At 47.9% G+C, this 19,234-nt stretch overlaps 1 protein-coding gene across 2 annotated transcripts in view; it reads left to right on the forward strand.

Moving 5' to 3' along the window:
* The window catches only part of farp2 (FERM, RhoGEF and pleckstrin domain protein 2), a 119,217-nt gene that overhangs the window by 77,957 nt on the left and 22,026 nt on the right, over positions 1-19,234 (forward strand). For both annotated transcript variants that reach the window (XM_084308859.1, XM_084308860.1), the window contains exons 22-23: positions 18,617-18,699; positions 18,812-18,930. In XM_084308859.1, coding sequence (XP_084164985.1) covers positions 18,617-18,699; positions 18,812-18,930 — 202 coding nt within the window. The remainder of the gene's footprint in view (positions 1-18,616; positions 18,700-18,811; positions 18,931-19,234) is intronic.

A 19,234-nucleotide genomic window follows, 5' to 3' on the forward strand; every position in this document is an offset into this window, starting at 1 on the left:
CGACAGGTGAGACGGCGCTCTGCACAGTGAGGTCGCCTCACGTCTCTCCGTCGTGGACCGGAGGACGCCGGCCACAGAGGGTCCAACTGCATTCATCTGTGGATCGAGGATCGTTGGGCACCGTGTCGCACAACTGTGGACTCTCCCAAGATACCCTCGGCCAGACGGGATCCAGCCAGTGACTCTCTAACCCCCCCCCCCCCTCCAGCTGTCCTACAAGCAGTCGGAACCTTCCCCTAGTGTATCCAGCTATATAATCATTCAAGTATCATCGCTATTGTTCCCTAAATATTCCAGGTTGTATATTTGCTTCCTGCGCAATCAGAGATTGGACATTCGATATTGATCTACCTACGAATACTCATTTGCCATAAAAGTGCATACTATTTCAAATCATAAATGTAATTAAGTGATCGTTGTACATACCTTTTGCTATGTATTAAAACTCAAACTTTCGATTTGGTACATTTGTGTTGGATCCGTTTATCAGGTGGGAGTGTTCAACATATTCATACCTAGTACTGGGTGGCCAGAGTCTAAAGTACAAGAGGTAGTGGTAGTAAGTATCATATCTAACCATACAGTCAGGGAATTGTACCCCTCAGTTACAATTGGTCCTTCGAGCCGGATGGTAATCAGTGTAATATTAATATAGTGTTATTAATATTAAAATGGCCTATGATGAACACTCCACGAAACGATCCTCCTAACCAACAACGCCCGCGGCGCAAACGACAGCTCCCTCAGTACCTAGAGGCTTACGCTGTCAGTCAACAACCTAGTCTTCTACCAACAGTAAACGCGGTAAAACTAGAAAGTAAAATTATGTCTAACCCTAATGACCAGGCTACCCCGACCATAGAGGCCCCTATGGGTTCTAATGTAACTGACCAAGCTCACGGTGGGGACCAGGGGGAACCAGACATGACTTTACACCCCGCCAATACCGAAGAAGTAGTCCCCGACGAGTCCCGGGAGGAAGACAACACTACCGACAGAGAACTCGGCACGGAAGAAGATGAGGAGAGCACCGTGGAGATAGAGCTCCAAGACTCCGCACGGAGTACCCCAAGGGACGGCTCCCCTATACAACCGTCTTCTCCCAGCGAGGCAGAGAGGACACTACAGCAGGCATTCCTCGTCAGCCTGAAAGCCTCTACTGAACGCGATAGACTCCAGGGTGAACGCGATCGATTGCAGATACAGCAACGGAGCGAAGAAGAGCACATACGCCTGGAAATAAGACGCATTCAGATGGAAGAGAATATGGCAAGAGACCGGGCCGACGCCCAGCGCGCCGCCACCGGTGCCCAGAGAGAATCGGATCTCACCAAGCGCGAAGCCGAGCGCGACAGAGCACAAGCGCAACTAATAGAACAGCTGATCAGAAGGACAACACCCCCTCCCTCCACCAGAGGCTCCAGGAACTCGTCTAGACATCACTCCAGGGCGGCATCCCCTAGCCGAGTAAGCGACCCTGAACTTGACCAACAGACGAGGTCTATACCCCCCGCAGACCCCCTTCCCCAACCGGTCCAAGCGAGACCCAGCCACCGGGAAGGAGCAGCATACACTGCGGAGAGGCTAAATCAGAGACTACAAGCCCTGGATGACCTAACGGAAGACGAAGAGGAAGAGGAGGAGAACCACGCCCGACGACAGCACAGTACTCTACCGGACCAGGAGGTCCAGTACAGCCCAGGCTATACCCCCGCGGAGCTGCGCTACAGACCCCCGACGCTATTCACGGGTGAGCACGACGCACGACCCGCACCGAGGAACAGCACCTGGACCAGCGGGCCATGGTACACAGCCGGTACCAGCCCACGCCAAGGAGCAGGAGGAGACTCGCCTAGGAGGCCTCTCCCCCAACGCTCGCCGATGTATCAACAATCCGCGTCATACATTGGCACACCTATGGTACCAGACTTCACCCAGGAGAACCGGGCCCAGTATACGGAGCTCCGCATGTGTCTGGAGACAATGTTGGTGGATGTCATTGATGAACGCCATAAATACGCGATACTACTGAAGCATTTAAAGGTACCCCGCGCGCACAACATAGCGCTCGCCTACGCCACTTCCACGACCCCATACACCGCAGCACTGGTAGCGTTGGACCAGAGATATGGACGTATATGGGATTACGTGATCCAGGAGATCAGGCACATCGACCGCCTACCCCCAGCAACAGACAATCGAGCACTGGACGACCTGTCCATCAGAGTGCAGTCCCTGGTAGGGATGCTGGGAGCGCAGAGGGAAAAGGGTAGGCATGAACTATACGCCAACTCAAATGTAGAGAGGATTTTGGAGAAGCTACCGCCCGCCCGACAGGAGCGCTTTAGGCGGCAGAGAGACCACCGAGACCCTAATGGCCCCGAACCGTACCTCCTCGATCTAGCCGACTTCCTGGCGAGAGAAGTCAGCAGCTTACGGCTAGATACATTCGGACGGAGCACCCCTGGCTCCAGAGAAGGAACCAGGAGACTAAATGATGGAAGAAGATCGGTGACTGTCATGCACCAATCGGAGTCAGTGCCAAGCAGTAGGAGCCACAGTACCCCCTCAAGAAAGGAGAAGTGGAAGATAGTGTGCCCCTACTGTGAGAAAGAACACTGGCTGTCACAATGTGACTCATTCCCCAAGATGAATGCGGAGGAAGCGAGTCAATGGATAAAGTCCAACAGACGCTGTTTTCGCTGTGCGCGATCACACATGGCAGCCGAATGCCGCTTAAAGAAAAAGTGCAGTCGGTGCGATGGAGCCCATCTGGACATACTCCACGACAGTAACAGACGGCGGCCTCCACCCGCACCATCAAGCAGCAAAGCAAGCGTCATGTACATCGACCCCGCCAGCAGCAGCGGAGCCAGAGTGCTCTTAAAGGTAGTCCGTGTGACATTGAGCTACCAGAATAAAGTCATGGACACTTACGCCGTCCTTGATGACGGGTCAGAGAAGACCCTTCTGCTCGCGTCCGCTGCGGCCCAGCTAGGGCTGCGCGGGAGCGAAAACCAAATGACAATTCGGACAATAAGAAGAGATTTGAAAACGATAAAGGGCGAGAATGTCTCATTCTCTATCGCAGCAAGCGGCCAGCCCGAGCGACGGTACAGGATTACAGACGCTTTCACCAGCCAAGAAATAGGACTGTCGCGGTACACATACCCCGTAGCCAAGCTGATGGAGAAATATGTACATCTACGCAAGCTACCGATCCCACTCATAGACGGTGCTACCCCGACACTGTTGATAGGCTCCGACCATGCAGACCTCATTGTCCCGATAGACCGGGTTCATACCGGACCCAGAGGCTGTCCTGCAGCAGTCGAGACCCGCCTAGGATGGACTCTCCAAGGCCCACTCGCCAAATCTCTCAACCGAACCACAGCCACTAGCTGTCTCCACTCCCGAGTCACAGAGGGAGACACCGCACTCCTGCAGCATGTAGAGAGGCTATGGACCTTAGAACAAATGCCCTTTAAGAACGAAAAGAAAGACATTCGCTCTAAAGACGACATCTACGCCATTAACCTCCTCGAGACGGGAACAAAGAGAGTCCCAGTCAGCGGCGTGTTGAGATACGCCACGCCACTCCTGCGGCGGGAAGGGATGCCTACCTTTCACGCAAAGAAAGACGCCACAGAGCGGTACCTACTAAACACAGAGCGGCGCTTAGCCAAGGACCCCGCCCAAGAAAGTGTATACCGCGCTGAGATTGAGAAGCTCATCACAGCGGGACACGTCACAAAGATTGACATTAAAGAGGCCGACCAGACGACTGAATCGTGGTACGTGCCCCACCACAAGGTTCATCACAACGGCAAAGACCGCATCGTGTTTAACTGCAGCTACCAGATCGGATCCCAAAATCTGAATAAAGAGCTATTGCCCGGTCCTACACTCGGCCCCTCCCTACTAGGCGTACTACTCCGCTTCCGCCAGGACAAGGTGGCTATCAGCGGGGATATCAAAGGGATGTTCCTGCAGGTGAGATTAGTAGAGGAGGACAAGCCCCTGTTGCGGTTCCTATGGGGAGAGAGGCCGGGAGATGAGCACCCAGCCATCTACCAATGGGAAGTCCTCCCTTTCGGAACTACATGCAGCCCATGCTGTGCTACATTTGCACTACAGAGACATGTCGCAGAGGACCCAGCAGCGGACGAAGAGGTCCGACACAGTGTGAAGAACAGCTTCTACGTAGATAACTGTCTACAAAGCGTTTCGACCCAGGAAGAAGCCGAGGCTCTCCTACTTAAACTCCGCGCCTCTCTGATCAAAGGCGGCTTTGATCTCAGGCAGTGGGCCAGCAGCGATCCGCACGTACTGCGCAGCCTCTCCTCCGAGGACAAGGCAGCGAGCAGCGAGACCTGGATGGCCACAATCCCAGGAGAAGCCCAAGAGATGACACTAGGACTAGTGTGGCGCTTCAAAACAGATTCGCTCCACTATAGACACAAACCCCTGACCACGGAGCAGGGAAGGTCGACGGCAATACCGACCACCAGACGGAGTGTGTACAGAACACTCGCCCGACAATATGACCCGTTAGGATGTATACTACCGTACACCACCAGGGCAAAGATGATTGTACGAGCATTGTGGGACAAGGACCAGGGCTGGGACGACCCCATTCCCGCACACCTTGCATCCACCTGGAGAGAGTGGGAGATGGAACTCCACTCACTCCCAGGCGTTAATATACGCCGAAGCTACTTCCCACCCACGGTGAGGCCAGAGACATGTAAAATGGATATACACGTCTTCAGTGACGCCTCCGAGGTCGCCTACGGATCAGTAGCCTACTTGCGGGCCCAAGAAGAGGGGGGAGAGATCTACACAGCATTCATCCTCGCCCGCTCGAGAATAGCCCCACGCAAGCAACAGTCTATCCCACGTCTAGAGCTCTGCGCAGCCCTCGCAGGAGCGCATCTAGCCACGCTCATCCAACGTGAGCTCACCATTCCGGTGCATAGAACAATCCTGTGGTCAGATTCCACAACAGTACTCGCCTGGATCAAATCGGATTCATGCAAATACAAAGTCTTCGTGGGAGTCAGAGTCACTGAGATTCAAGAGTTAACCGGAGAGTTAACCGGAGAAGCAAACTGGCGCTATGTTGATACAAAACACAACCCAGCTGACGTCATCACCCGGGGAATGTCCCTAGATGACTTAACCCGTCGTAACATCTACAGTGACGGACCAGCATTCCTCAAGCTCCCGGAAGGAGATTGGCCCACGCCCACCCCGAGGGAAGCAAGTGACGAGGAGGCTGAGAATAAGAAACCTATGTTCTGTGGATTGAGCACTGTTGTCTCCGCAGACCCCAACATAGACGATTGCATTACCATAGAGAGTGCGCAGCAACGGACATTCCTGCGGCACCACCCAGAGATTCAGTCCCCCGCTGATATGTCAGCAGCTGACTACGAGGAAGCAGAACTGCTTCTACTGCAACGAGCCCAGAGAGACTCGTTCCCCGATGAACTAGACTGTCTACAGGGAGGAAAGCCCGTCCCATCAGACAGCAGATTGATTCATCTGGCCCCCGAGAGTGACACACATACCCTCATCAGAGTGGGTGGTCGCCTGCGGAGAGCCCCCAATTTACCGGATGACATTAAGTACCCGATCGTATTGAACAGCCGACACAAGGTCACAGAGCTGATTATAAAGAAATACGACGAGGATGTACACCACGCAGGAGCAGAGAGTCTTCGCGGAGATCAGACGTCGTTACTGGATACTTCAAGGAAGAGAGGCGGTGCAACGCTTCCAGCGAACCTGTCTAGACTGCCGAAAGTGGCGCGCGCAGCCCAGCATACCACGGATGGCTGACCTACCTCCATGTCGCCTCCGACTCGGAGACAAGCCATTCCACTCAACAGGCATGGACTGTTTTGGCCCGCTGCACATAAAGAAAGGAAGAGGCACCGAGAAGCGGTGGGGTATTGTATTCAAATGCATGACCACCAGAGCGATACATATCGAGCTCCTTCTGACCATGAGCACAGACTCATTCCTTATGGCCTTCCGAAGATTCACATCACGGAAAGGAAAACCGTCTACATTATTGTCCGATCACGGGACAAACTTCAAAGGCGGAGAAAGAGAGCTGAGGGAGAGCTTCCAAGCTATGGGCCCAGAACTTAAGACCCACCTCGCTCCAGCCCAGATTGACTTCCAATTCAACCCCCCAAACGCACCCCACTTCGGTGGAACTTGGGAACGAGAAGTACGTTCTATAAAGACAGCCCTGTACGCAGTACTTGGGGCCCAGACTGTGGCGGAAGACGTCCTAATGACAGTCCTCACGGAGATTGAGGGAGTATTGAACTCAAAGCCCCTCGGTTACGTCTCCAGTGATGTAGCAGATGTCGACCCAGTCACCCCCAACACCCTCCTGATGGGGCGGCTAGATCCCGCGTTACCCCAGACAATGTACCGGCCTGAAGAAGCGAACGGCCGACGAATGTGGAGGTACAGCCAAGTATTAGCCGACAAGTTTTGGAGCAGTTTCCTACTGCACTACCTACCGTCTCTACAGACCCGCCAGAAGTGGGTAAAAGAGAGAGACAATTTGACGGAAGGAACAGTCGTCATGATTATTGACCAGTCACTACCCAGAGCTATGTGGCCGGCTGGCCGCGTAAGCAAAGTGATCACCGGTGCCGATGGCAAGGTCCGAGCAGCTGAAGTACTCGTCCAAGGGCGCACTTACACCCGTCCTGTGGCGAGGCTCATAGAACTGCCCCGACTCCCAGACACAATCGATGATGACCATGACCCTATGACTTTGTGAGTTGACTGACCCTTACAGCGAACCCTTGAGTGGTAGACAATGCGGTTAATCTGTCTCTGCTTAACTAATTAGGTTGGGACCAATTAGGGGGCGGCTGTTCTGAAGGATCAGATTAAACCGAATATATATATTTATTTATATATATATATTTAATTGTATTTGTATATCCCCTGATATCCCCTGTATATTCCTTGTACAATATGCATTGAATATCCCTTCTAGTCTACTGAACATCCCATAATAGTCTCCATTCTACCATTGGACGAGACCTTGGTGCCAGGTCGCCATACCCCTCAGACCAGGTTCAATCGTACCGCTCAACATGTATGGACAAGTCCTAGTTCCGCGTAGGAATATGTCTACCGCACCACTAATGGTACTATTTGTTCATAGTGCGTATATATACTGCGCTATTAAAGTAGAGCTTTCCTTTTAGTCCAGTTCCTTACCCTCCAACAGAGTGACAGACGCAAAAGCCTCCCCGCGAACCACGTGTGGGCAGTAAGGCCAATTCGGCCCAGTATCTGCATTGAGACATCGTGTATATTAATATTTGAATAGTCATATTTGGCACTATATCGTCGAGTTGGACGTATTCTATTAAGCTAATAATAGTCTATTCATATATAGTGCCTCGTGCGGTAAGAGTTCTATAGTAATCAGCACCCCCATCGTTTCGGGCATCAGCTGGACGCTTATCCAGGGTGGTTGACCCCACGTGAAGCTGCACCCGAGGAGCTCCAGGCCAAAGAGCGAGTGGACCTGTATATTGGATTATTCTACCGACGACGGCTAGCCTTCCCCGGCTTGGATTATGCTTTGAGTACTTTGATTATTCTATGGATAAAGGCCAACACTGCGGTGTGTTGGAAATACCCCCCCCGGAGAGGACGACAGGTGAGACGGCGCTCTGCACAGTGAGGTCGCCTCACGTCTCTCCGTCGTGGACCGGAGGACGCCGGCCACAGAGGGTCCAACTGCATTCATCTGTGGATCGAGGATCGTTGGGCACCGTGTCGCACAACTGTGGACTCTCCCAAGATACCCTCGGCCAGACGGGATCCAGCCAGTGACTCTCTAACCCCCCCCCCCCCTCCAGCTGTCCTACAAGCAGTCGGAACCTTCCCCTAGTGTATCCAGCTATATAATCATTCAAGTATCATCGCTATTGTTCCCTAAATATTCCAGGTTGTATATTTGCTTCCTGCGCAATCAGAGATTTGACATTCGATATTGATCTACCTACGAATACTCATTTGCCATAAAAGTGCATACTATTTCAAATCATAAATGTAATTAAGTGATCGTTGTACATACCTTTTGCTATGTATTAAAACTCAAACTTTCGATTTGGTACATTTGTGTTGGATCCGTTTATCAGGTGGGAGTGTTCAACATATTCATACCTAGTACTGGGTGGCCAGAGTCTAAAGTACAAGAGGTAGTGGTAGTAAGTATCATATCTAACCATACAGTCAGGGAATTGTACCCCTCAGTTACAAGTACTCTAACGCATTACTTTTGAAATTCAGTAACGCTACTTACGTTACTGAATGGTTCGTCACTGCGTTATTTGCGTTATATACGCCGTAGATTGATAGCGAGCGGTAGTGATTATTATTATTATTATTATTATTATTATCCTCATCCCCACCCGCGTAGAATGATACGAGGCGAGTCTGGCCACTGGCCAATCAGAAATGCGGAAACCAGAGATGCGGCTACGGAAAGAAATAGACCCTCTCTATTGTAAACAAAACAAACGCTCGCTATGAATCTACATAAAAAGAACGCAGTAACAAACTAACAAACCATTTAGCAACTACTTGGAGAGATAATTAATATACAACATGGAAACGAGATAAAGAACATGTTTGAGGCGCTGCTGGAGTCAACTGGACTAACGTAACGTTACTACATCTCGACCACCGCAGACTTTGGTGAGTGCAATGTGTTCACTGAAACTCAAGTTGATCAACGGATTTTGACTGTACGAAATCTGCCAGGGAATCTCATAATACTAATCAAACAATATAAATATAGTCCTTTAATTCATGCACAATTGATATCCTAACTATTCTAACGTTGCAATGCTTTGATTGATATCTTAAACAACGTTGCAACTTGCAAGATGGTGAATGAATGAATGAATGAAAACTTTATTTAACAGATTGCAGAATGGGTACAATACAGTACGGCTCAATACATACAATTGTTAAGGGGATGCAGACCTGAGAAAGACGTTTGTCTTGTTTCCATCAGGGTCCCCCATTTTCAATTCATATAGACATTTATGACATACACAACATACATGACATTTATGGCATAGGGACATATAGGTATTTAGTACTGATACATTTGTGACATAAACGGTATTCAAATATACAGTACTGTTACCCCTAGCTTTGGGTAGGGCATTCCACATTGTTGTGGCATAATTGCGAAACGTGTTTAGTCCCTTGTTTGAGCTGAATCTGGGTTTAACATGATTTGTTGAGCTTCCTCTGGTGTAGTGGTTGTGGTATTCACTGACCTTTGGGAAGTATTTTGACATGTACATGGGCACCCCGGTCGTATAGTGTATCTTGTAGACCAGGCCCATTGCAAGTTGCTGTACTCTGTCGTCTACTCTAAGCCATCCTAGGTTGTCAAAGTGGGCAGGGGTGAGGTGGGTTCTGGGGTTCAGGTCAAGTAGTAGTCTGACCAGTTTGTTTTGTGATGTTTGTAATTTTGTTTTAAGCGCCTTTGAGGTGCTTTGGTACCATGAGGTGCACGCATAGTCGTAGTACCCTTGAATTATAATGGTTATAATGAAACGCTCCGGCGACATCAAGGCTGTTCCTTCAACCGGCGCACTTCTTATTATATCGACTCGGGACAACATTTGTTTGTGTCAGATTTGTGTTTGTATCTAGACCACATTGCTTAGCAGAGTTCGGTGATGTGAATGGAAACTGTCAAGTTGATCAACCGATTTTGAGTACTATATACTACATGGGACTCGGGAGCAATCTTTTTTTTTTTTTTTTTTTTTTTTTTTAAATAACTAAATAGTTACTTTTCACAGTAACTCATTACTTTTGGGTGTAAGTAACTAGTACAGTAACGAAGTTACTTTGAAATGAAGTAACTAGTAAAGTAACTGAGTTACTATTTTTCAGTAACTAGCACAACACTGGTTACCAAGTTGGCTAATTTAATTGTAATCATCTGCTTTTGTAGGTGCATTGTCTGATATAATTATAAATTATAAATTAAATATAATATAATTGTTTGCTTGATAGATGAAGGTTGCAACATAATTACCGTATGTCATGTCGTTGGCTGTGAGAGCAGCCCCACTGCACCCAGGCAGCGCAGCCGAGTGAAACCTTGTTGGCTGCGTCACAGTCACGAAAGGGGCTACTTAATTAATCCAATCCACTTTATTTATAGAGCACATTTAAAAACAACAAAGTTGACCAAAGTGCTGTACAAGTCCCACAACATAAGATAAAAAAATAATATATATTATTAATATATATATATTTTTTTTTGAAGCTTCGAATTAAAATCGAAGCTCGGCCCCGAAGCTTCGATTGCCAAAAAAAGCTTCGAAGGTCAGCCCTAATAATTAACTAACTAACTGACATATTTGATCGGTTAGTTGAGTGTCGGGGGGGGGGGGGGGGGGGGTGTATGAGTCTGTCTTATCTTGACTAGCTTGTCGTAGAGGGGGTGGGAGGGATTCTCCAGGATAGCAGCGCCAGCTTCCTTCTCATCCCCCTCTCTGCCATCACCTCTAGTCTGACCAGCTCGACTCCCACCACAGAGCTAGCCTTCCTCACCAACTTGTTCAGTTTGTTGGTGTCCCTTGAGTTGATGTAGCCCCCCCAGCATGCCACAGCATAGAAGAGGATGCTGGCCACTACAGACTGGTAGAATGACTGAAGCAGTCTATTGCAAACATTGAAGGACCTGAGTCTCCTCAGGAAGAACAGCATGCCCTGTCCCTTCCTGTAGAGGGCCTCTGTGTTGTCCGACCAGTCCAGTTTCGACCAGTCCAGTTTATTGTTCAGGTGTACCCCAAGGAACTTATATGACTCCACCACCTCCACCTCCTCCCCTCGGATGGTAATGGGAATCGGGTGGGGGGGGGGGCTCTTCTTGCCCCTCCGGAAGTCCACCACCAGCTCCTTGGTCTTACCTGGTGTTGAGTTGGAGGTGGTTGCTGTTGCTCCACCCCACAAAGCTCTCCACCAGGACTCATCGTCGTCGGTGATGTAGCTTACGATGGAGGAGTCGTCGGAGAACTTCTGCAGGTGGCACCCGCTTGAGTTGTGACAGAAGTCTGAGGTGTGGAGGGTGAAGAGGAAGGGTGACAGCACAGTTCCTTGGGGGGCGCCGGTGTTGCTCACCAGTACGTCAGACTGACTGTCCTTTAGTCTGACGTACTGCGGTCTGTCAGTGGTAGTCCTTGTAAGTAAGTGCGTGTGAGAGGGAGAGAGTTAGAGAGAGAAAGTGTGCGAGTGTGAATATGGTATGCCGATGTGGATGGGAGTGTGTGTTATGTGGAATATGTGAAGCGTGTGTGTGTGTGTGTGGGAAAGAGAGAAGTGTGTTAGTAAATGTTCCTGTCAAACAGGCAAAACTGTATTTGGGTGGAAATAGGAATATAAACAAAAGCTGTTTACAAGCGAACTCTGTTGGAGGCCTTTAATACTGAGGAATGTCATCAGCTGCTTAGTGCTGCTGTCATACGACAGCTTGGACAGATAAATACGTTTTTAAAGCAATAGATTTATTAAATAACTGTTCATATTTGAAAAATACAAGTTTCTATTTTGTCTGCTATGCAAGAAAGCCCCAGATGACCATGGATTGACCACAAAATCCATTTAAGTCTCAACATTAAATGCACTTTTAGCCTGTAGCTATACTTGGAGTCTTTCTTCATCATCATCATCATCATCATCATCATCATCATCATCATTATTACTCATCATCATCTCTCAAGATGGATGGGGTTGTGTAATGAAATCAATGAGAAAGTAATCATGGAATTCTTAGAAGGGCTAGCTGCTAAAATAGGATATTGAATTAGATTCTATTTATTGTCATTGTACAAATACAGCGACACACACACACATACAGTTTGGGGTGCCTAGAAACCGTCCAGTTCATTGCATTACCACCTTGGGTGGGAACAGGGTGGAACGGAACCCAACCTGAGCATGACATACTGTAAGAGCAAAAGGGCCGCTGCGTGAATATGGTAAATTACTGTAATACATAATTTAGGGAATGTGTGTTTTTGTTTTTTGTAAAGATAATATTGTCCATTTCATTGGCCATATTCTCCTGCATAGTCTGCTGTTTGGGAGCATTAACACATTGGACGCCAGACCCGAGATAAGTCGGGTTAACTCGCCATCGCTTGGGCACCAACCCGAGAAAAGTCTTGTTTTCTATCGTTATTTATTTTATTCGATATTCCCATTCATAATCCATTGAGGGAGCCTGTGTTATCATTGGGCATGAGTCTGAGATCGTAAACGTCCAATACCGCCACAAGGCGGCAGGCGGCGGTATTGCACATCCTTGGAAACTCTCTAGCTTGGGCTGTACGTCGATCTAAAAGGTCCGGTCTGGGTTTTCCTAGTCGGGCATGGCGAGCGGTTATAACACATGGATTGAGGATAATCGAGCACTCCCGGTTCATGTTCTTTGGTGGATTATGTTGGCAACACGATCAACATCAATACTTGGAATGGGGATCAGATAATTGGAATATTCTTTTTGCAGTACATCCTAGTCAAGGTAAGGGCTATATGGTATCAATCTTGCGTTGATAGAAGAATCCCTTCCCTGCGATCCTAACGTATGTGTGTGTATGTGTAACGTATTCCGTTGGTGACGATCGAAGCATAGAAACCCCCCCCCCCACCCGTTCATGCATGCATGATGAAACATAATACCGATAATATTACGCCACGGTTTCTAGTGAAATGCACTAAACGCTGTATAGCGGTTGTTACGAAGGATCAGATTAAACCGAATATATATATTTATTTATGGATATATATTGAATAGTATTTGTATATCGTTTGATATCCCTTGTATATTCCTTGTACATATACACGGAATATCCCTTTAGCCTACTATAGCCCATAATAGTTCATTCTCTTATTGGACAAAGGACCAGGCGCCAGGGGGACCAGTTCAAAGGTACCGACGAGACATGTCCGTACTAGCCCCGGCTCCGCTCAGGGATACGGCTACCGAAATGAGAGTGGCACTATTTGTTCACCGTGCATATAAATATGGCGCAAGTAAATGTAGAAGTCCCTTACCCTTCTTCCCAACTTAGTAACAGAACGTGAAGCCTCACCCACGATACGACGTGCGGTGAAGTATGGCCTGTTTGGCCTTAGAATAGCATTGAGACCTCGTGCGAATTAATAACTGAATTGTCAGAGTTTGGCACTGTACCGTCGAGTGCGACGTATTTCTATCAAGTAATAATAGTCTATCGTGTATGGTGCATCGTGCGGTTAGAGTTCTAAAGTGACCAGCATCTCCAACGCTTCCTCGTGTTATCTAGAGTCTTATCCAGGTTGGGCCGACCACATGGCGCTTTCATCCGAGGAGATCTAGGCGAGGACCGAGGGACATGTACACTGGATTACCTACCCGACGACTGCTGAGCCCTATGCGGCTGGAATATATATTTGCTTTGGTACTGTGATTTGTGGAGCGGATAATCGCCGACGCCTGTGAGTGTTGGATTTACCCCCGAGAGGAGTCAAGTTGAGTCGGCGCTCAGAGAGACTGAGGTCGCCTAGCTTCTTCTTCATTGTGGAGCTACAGCCTACAAGAGAACCAAGGTGTATTCATCTGCGGATCAAGAGTCTATTGCACTGTCTTCTGTACTTGAAGTCTCCATAGATATCGTTGACCAGACGGTCTACTACCGATGGCTCTCCTACCCCCCCTACCGGCTTACAACCGGGAGGACCCCCTCCAGAATATCCCGCTATATCATTAAGTGTACCATAGATATAATTCCCTAAGAGCCAGGTTGTATACTTGCTTCCTGCGTAACCAGAGATTGGACATTCAGTGTTGATTTGCCTACGAGTACTCATTCAAATGATAAATGTAAGATAAATATTCTATGTACCTTTTGCTCCATTAAATATTTGATTATTACCTTTGACTGGAACCGATTTCATTGTGGAAAGTGTTCATCATATTTAGATATCGTGTACTGTATGGCCAGTAGTTAAAGTACATAAAGCGGTAGTGGTTTAATGATACCATACTTATCAATACAGTCAGGGAATTGTACCCCTCAGTTACAGCGGTGTTTCCTGGGATCAGACAGAATTACTCTAAAACTATACTCATAGGGCGGCTAGGTGGTCCAGTGGGCAAGGTGCTCACCACCAATGCAGGAGACGCTGGGTTCGAGCCCAGCTCTCCGCATTGCTATCAGCTTGGCTGGTCGTTCATACTAATACAATTGGCAGTATTAGGGGGTGGGAAGCTGATGGGTGGGGATCGGACGTTGTGTCAGCGACTCCTACAGGTCGGTTGGTGTGCCTGCGCAGCAGAATCGGGAAGCGACGGGGCCGGCGTGCCCTCCAAACGCAGACCCCCGACGCTGAGAGATCGCGCTGTGCAGGTGAAAAGATGCGACTGCTGCTTCCTCGAGTACCGGAGGGGACACGTGATGCAAGGCTTAGTCCACATTGCAGCCGGCTTGTGGGAGGCATGGCCTAACAGCGTTCGAGACAGGAGAGGGTAGAATTGGACGATACGAAATTGGGATGGGAGAAAAATAGAAAATGGGAGAAAAAAGTAGATAAAAAAAATAAAACTATACTCATATTCACCACGGTACAAAACGGGAATGTATGGATGAAAAAAGTATTTATTTTTCACAAATTGAACCATAGATACTCAATGTCAAATGGGCAATAGTTTTATATCCATAGCTATGATATTTAATATAGTTTTAGCCCTGCAAACACCGGCATGTTTCCCTATTCTTTAAAGCACTGGCATTCTTGCCACACGGCCCACAGCGACCTCTGGCGCTGAAAGTGTTAAGGACATAGTTTACCGTACTTTTCGCACTATAAGCCGCACCTGAATATAAGCTGCAGCAGCTAAATTGAATGATGTGTACATATATAAGCCGCACTGGACTATAAGCCGCCGGGTACAGTAGGTAGCAACGTTAGCTCTCATAACGATAGCCAGTTAGCAGCGCTGGGTACAGTAGGTAGCAACGTTGGCTCTCATAACGATAGCCAGTTAGCAGCGCCAGGTACAGTAGGTAGCAACGTTAGCTCTCATAACGATAGCCAGTTAGCAGCGCCAGGTACAGTAGGTAGCAACGTTAGCTCTCATAACGATAGCCAGTTAGCAGCGCCAGGTACAGTAGGTAGCAACGTTAGCTCTCATAACTATAGCCAGTTAGCAGCGTCAGGTACAGTAGGTAGCAACGTTAGCTCTCATAACAATAGCCAGTTAGCAGCACCGGGTACAGTAGGTAGCAACGTTAGCTCTCATAACGATAGCCAGTTAGCAGCGCCGGGTACAGTAGGTAGCAACGTTAGCTCTCATAACGATAGCCAGTTAGCAGCGCCGGGTACAGTAGGTAGCAATGTTGGCGCTCATAACGATAGCCAATTAGCAGCGCCAGGTACAGTAGGTAGCAACGTTAGCTCTCATAACGATAGCCAGTTAGCAGCACCGGGTACAGTAGGTAGCAATGTTAGCTCTCATAACGATAGCCAGTTAGCAGCGCCAGGTACAGTAGGTAGCAACGTTAGCTCTCATAACGATAGCCAGTTAGCAGCGCTAGCCAGCACCTGCGAAATCGAGTGCCAAACTGATGATATCAGACGTTGATGACTATGGGCAAGTTTTGGCCAATCAAAGTCGACTACAAATCCTTAGTCTGGGACAGGCCTACACTGGAGTAAGATGGAGAAGAAAAAAGTGTTGCAGACACGCTCCCCCACCCTCCCACTGCCCCTCCCCCCTTAACAGAGCCACCTAGAATTGATAAGTCAAATATGTGTTCTTTATGCTCAACCGAATTTTTTTTTATAAAATAAAATGCTATTGGAATTGGCAATGATATCTTTCATCTTCCCGCTGAACCATACTGAACCGAAAACAGTGGCCCCAATGATGTGATATAAGATATTCCTTATTGATCCCCTTGGGAAAATGTGGGTGTCATAGCAGCATGGGGGAAGTGGGGGTACATGTATGGGCAGGGTAATGGTAGAAAGACATAAATATAGGGAATACAATTTGAATGTAAAATATATGTATTATAATAATAATAATAATAATAATAATAATAATAATAATAAACAGTGTAAACAATATAATTTAAAATAATTAGAATCTGAATATATAAAGTAAAGTATACAGTATACACCGGTGCAGTATACACAAGGTACCCTAATTGGCATGATATACGTCATACGCTGTAGTCCGTGCAGATTAGGTTGCAAGAGTCTGAACCCAACCCGTGAGTCTTGACGCCTAACCCGCTCCACCGCTGTCACGTATAATATTTAACTTAAACCTCTCGTAGTGGAAGGTTTACGATACAGTCCACTCTACTTGTTTCACAAACCCAACCTACCGGCTGGCTATGCCACCTCCACGGGGCACTGTAGACATAACAAATCTAAATCGACCTATTACACTACCAAATAAAACATAGTTCTTTCTCCAGTGTAAATAAGGCCTCAACATTCCCCCGTGTCCCCCCCACTGCTGACTCACTGAGCCCAAGAGAGCTATTCTAAGAAATGTTTAAACATTGTCCAAACTTACTATGACGTCATGAGATTGATGTTGCTTTTTACATTTATGGCACTCGAAAGCTTGTTTAGACGGACTATTAGTCAGGGTGAGTAAAAAGCGACTGAATAATCTGCTAGATAGATGGGGAGATGATTGAAATGCTAACACAGCAAGAGGAGGAAGGCCCAGGGTTTCCTAACCTCCATGTCTCTGCTTTACTCCCGGCTGCAGCTCATAGTGCTGGACGCACCGGTAAGTACTCAGCCATCTCAGCTCGGACGCCAAACCCTGACTCTTCCTCTCCCATGCCTTTTGTGTAGACAAGACCAACAAAAACCACACCTAGCCAAATTGCTCAAGAGGAGGAATCAAGTCGGTGCTACAGTCTGCTGTGGTCGTTTGACGGGTGCACGTTGAGCCCCCCCCCCCCACCCCAACTCATGTACAATCTCGAGTTCAGATGAAGCGTTTTGACACCAGTAAAGCGCAGGATGATGTAACGCTGCTAACTGTAGCAGCTAGTGAGCATCTTTTGCTTTAGCCTCAAATCACATTTTAAGGGCAACAGTGACTTGAGAAACTTGCCACAACTTAAAGGGGGTATAAGGCGACAGGACTGTTAATAAAGTTTTCAATCAATCTATCAATCAGACTCTGCATCACAGAGCAAGTTGGGTTGGCCCCATAACGGTGTTTTTAACCTCCTTAACAGGTGGGGTACCGTGCATGGGCCAACGTGCGCAGAACGCGCGCAAATCACGGCACTTTGCGAGGGTCTAGCGGCTCGGGCTGCATTTTTCGCCGAACATATAATATACCATTCGAAAGATCTATTTGTTGCCATTCGAACACCACCTCACTCGATCAAATTCATGCCTCGGTTCTCAAGTTACATGACGATATGTCAGGCAAGCGTCTTTTTATGTGCCGCGCGTCAGATGACCACCCCGGACTCCAGACGCTCCAGAACTGCCAATCATCCGCTAATGGCGAAAATAATTGGTCGAGTAGGTTTCCAACGGGGGGTGCAAGTACAGGAAGTAGATGAAAGTTGGCGAGCGAAAACGAGAATTGAATCATACTTCAGAATGAACAGCGGTGGATGAGGACATTTTTATTAATTTCTTTTGCCGGTTTTACCCATTTCTGAACGTATTTTTATACAATTTGGACCTGTACAGTACTACATAAGACTTCAGGCTATGGAACCGCGGTGCTTTCCAGCTTATACCTCTATGCTGCAATATTGGAATATGGAATCTTGCAACCACTACAGAAAAGTTTAGTACACAAGTTCAAGTTCAGACCTCTGTTACTCTATTTCATTAGCACTAAAAGTGATTTTCCTTTTTTGCATTAGTAACTTCAGAATGTTATCATTCAAAAGAGACCAGACTCATGCATGTGCTATAAGTATAAAGCTAAGCTTTGCAAAATAAGTATGCAAAAGAATTGTCACTTTTCTGGGTGCCTGTTAAGAGTTTAAAATGATCAAAAGGGCTTTGACAACTGGCTGGCTCTGCCCAGACCGAGCAAACCGGCAGGTACCAGCATGCCATGTTGAATCAGATGTCGGGCACGCGCCCAACTCCCACCCACGGAGCTCCAGCGAGGCCCCCGTCAAACTGACGCTGACCGTTGGCCTTGTACTCATTTTGACCTACTTTTTTGGCAGCAGTCTGGTAGGTGTGTGTTTTTGGACTCCGACAAGAAGCTGAGTGTTTAAGCTTGTAAACGGATGAGGTGTTGTTGGTGTAGAGTGTGAGATATGTCAGATGTACGGTAGATGTCCCCAGTAGAGGCTGTTTGGCAGGACCTCCTGTGATCTGCTGAGTCTCACGGTTCCCTTTCTGCTCTCGTCCTCCTCTGTCCCCAACCGTAAACACTCCCATAGATCAGGGGAGCTGCCTGTCCCCACGCCGATGACCAATAGTGGGCCGTCACTTGGTCTGTCGTCCGTCTCACTGTGTTTCTCTTTATCTTTGTCTACAGGTGGAGGAAAGTGAGAACGAGTGGTCTGTGCCTCACTGCTTCACCATCTACTCTGCTCAGAGGACTATTGTGGTGGCTGCCAGGTTAGCGCCGATTTAATGCGTTGCGTGCACACTCACTCCCTGACCGACCTCCTCACCTCAGCACACGGCATGGCCTATATAAAACTATCATCACTTTTGTATATGATTTCAGCTCCAAGGTAGAGATGGGCAAGTGGATTGAAGATCTGAACATGGCTATCGACATGGCCAAGACGTCCCAAGAGAATTCGGACATCGTCCTGGAACCCGGTCTATGCGATCGTTCCAACCGTAAGGCTTTACTTTGACCTTGGTGTCCACCTTTTTGTTGTCTGCATCGTGAGAAGGATGCGTCAAACCACTGAATTCTGTGCCAAGTCAAACCACTGAATTCAGTGCCAAGTCAAACCACTGAATTATGTGCAAAGTCAAACCACTGACTTCTGTACCAAGTCAAACCACTGAATTCTGTGCCAAGTCAAACCACTGGCTTCTGTACCAAGTCAAACCACTGACTTCTGTGCCAAGTCAAACCACTGACTTCTGTACCAAGTCAAACCACTGGATTCAAAGGGCAAAAATATCTTTGTCTTTG

The sequence above is a fragment of the Notolepis coatsorum genome, assembly GCF_963971535.1.
Source record: "Notolepis coatsorum genome assembly, chromosome: 2".
Taxonomy (NCBI): Eukaryota; Metazoa; Chordata; class Actinopteri; order Aulopiformes; family Paralepididae; genus Notolepis; species Notolepis coatsorum.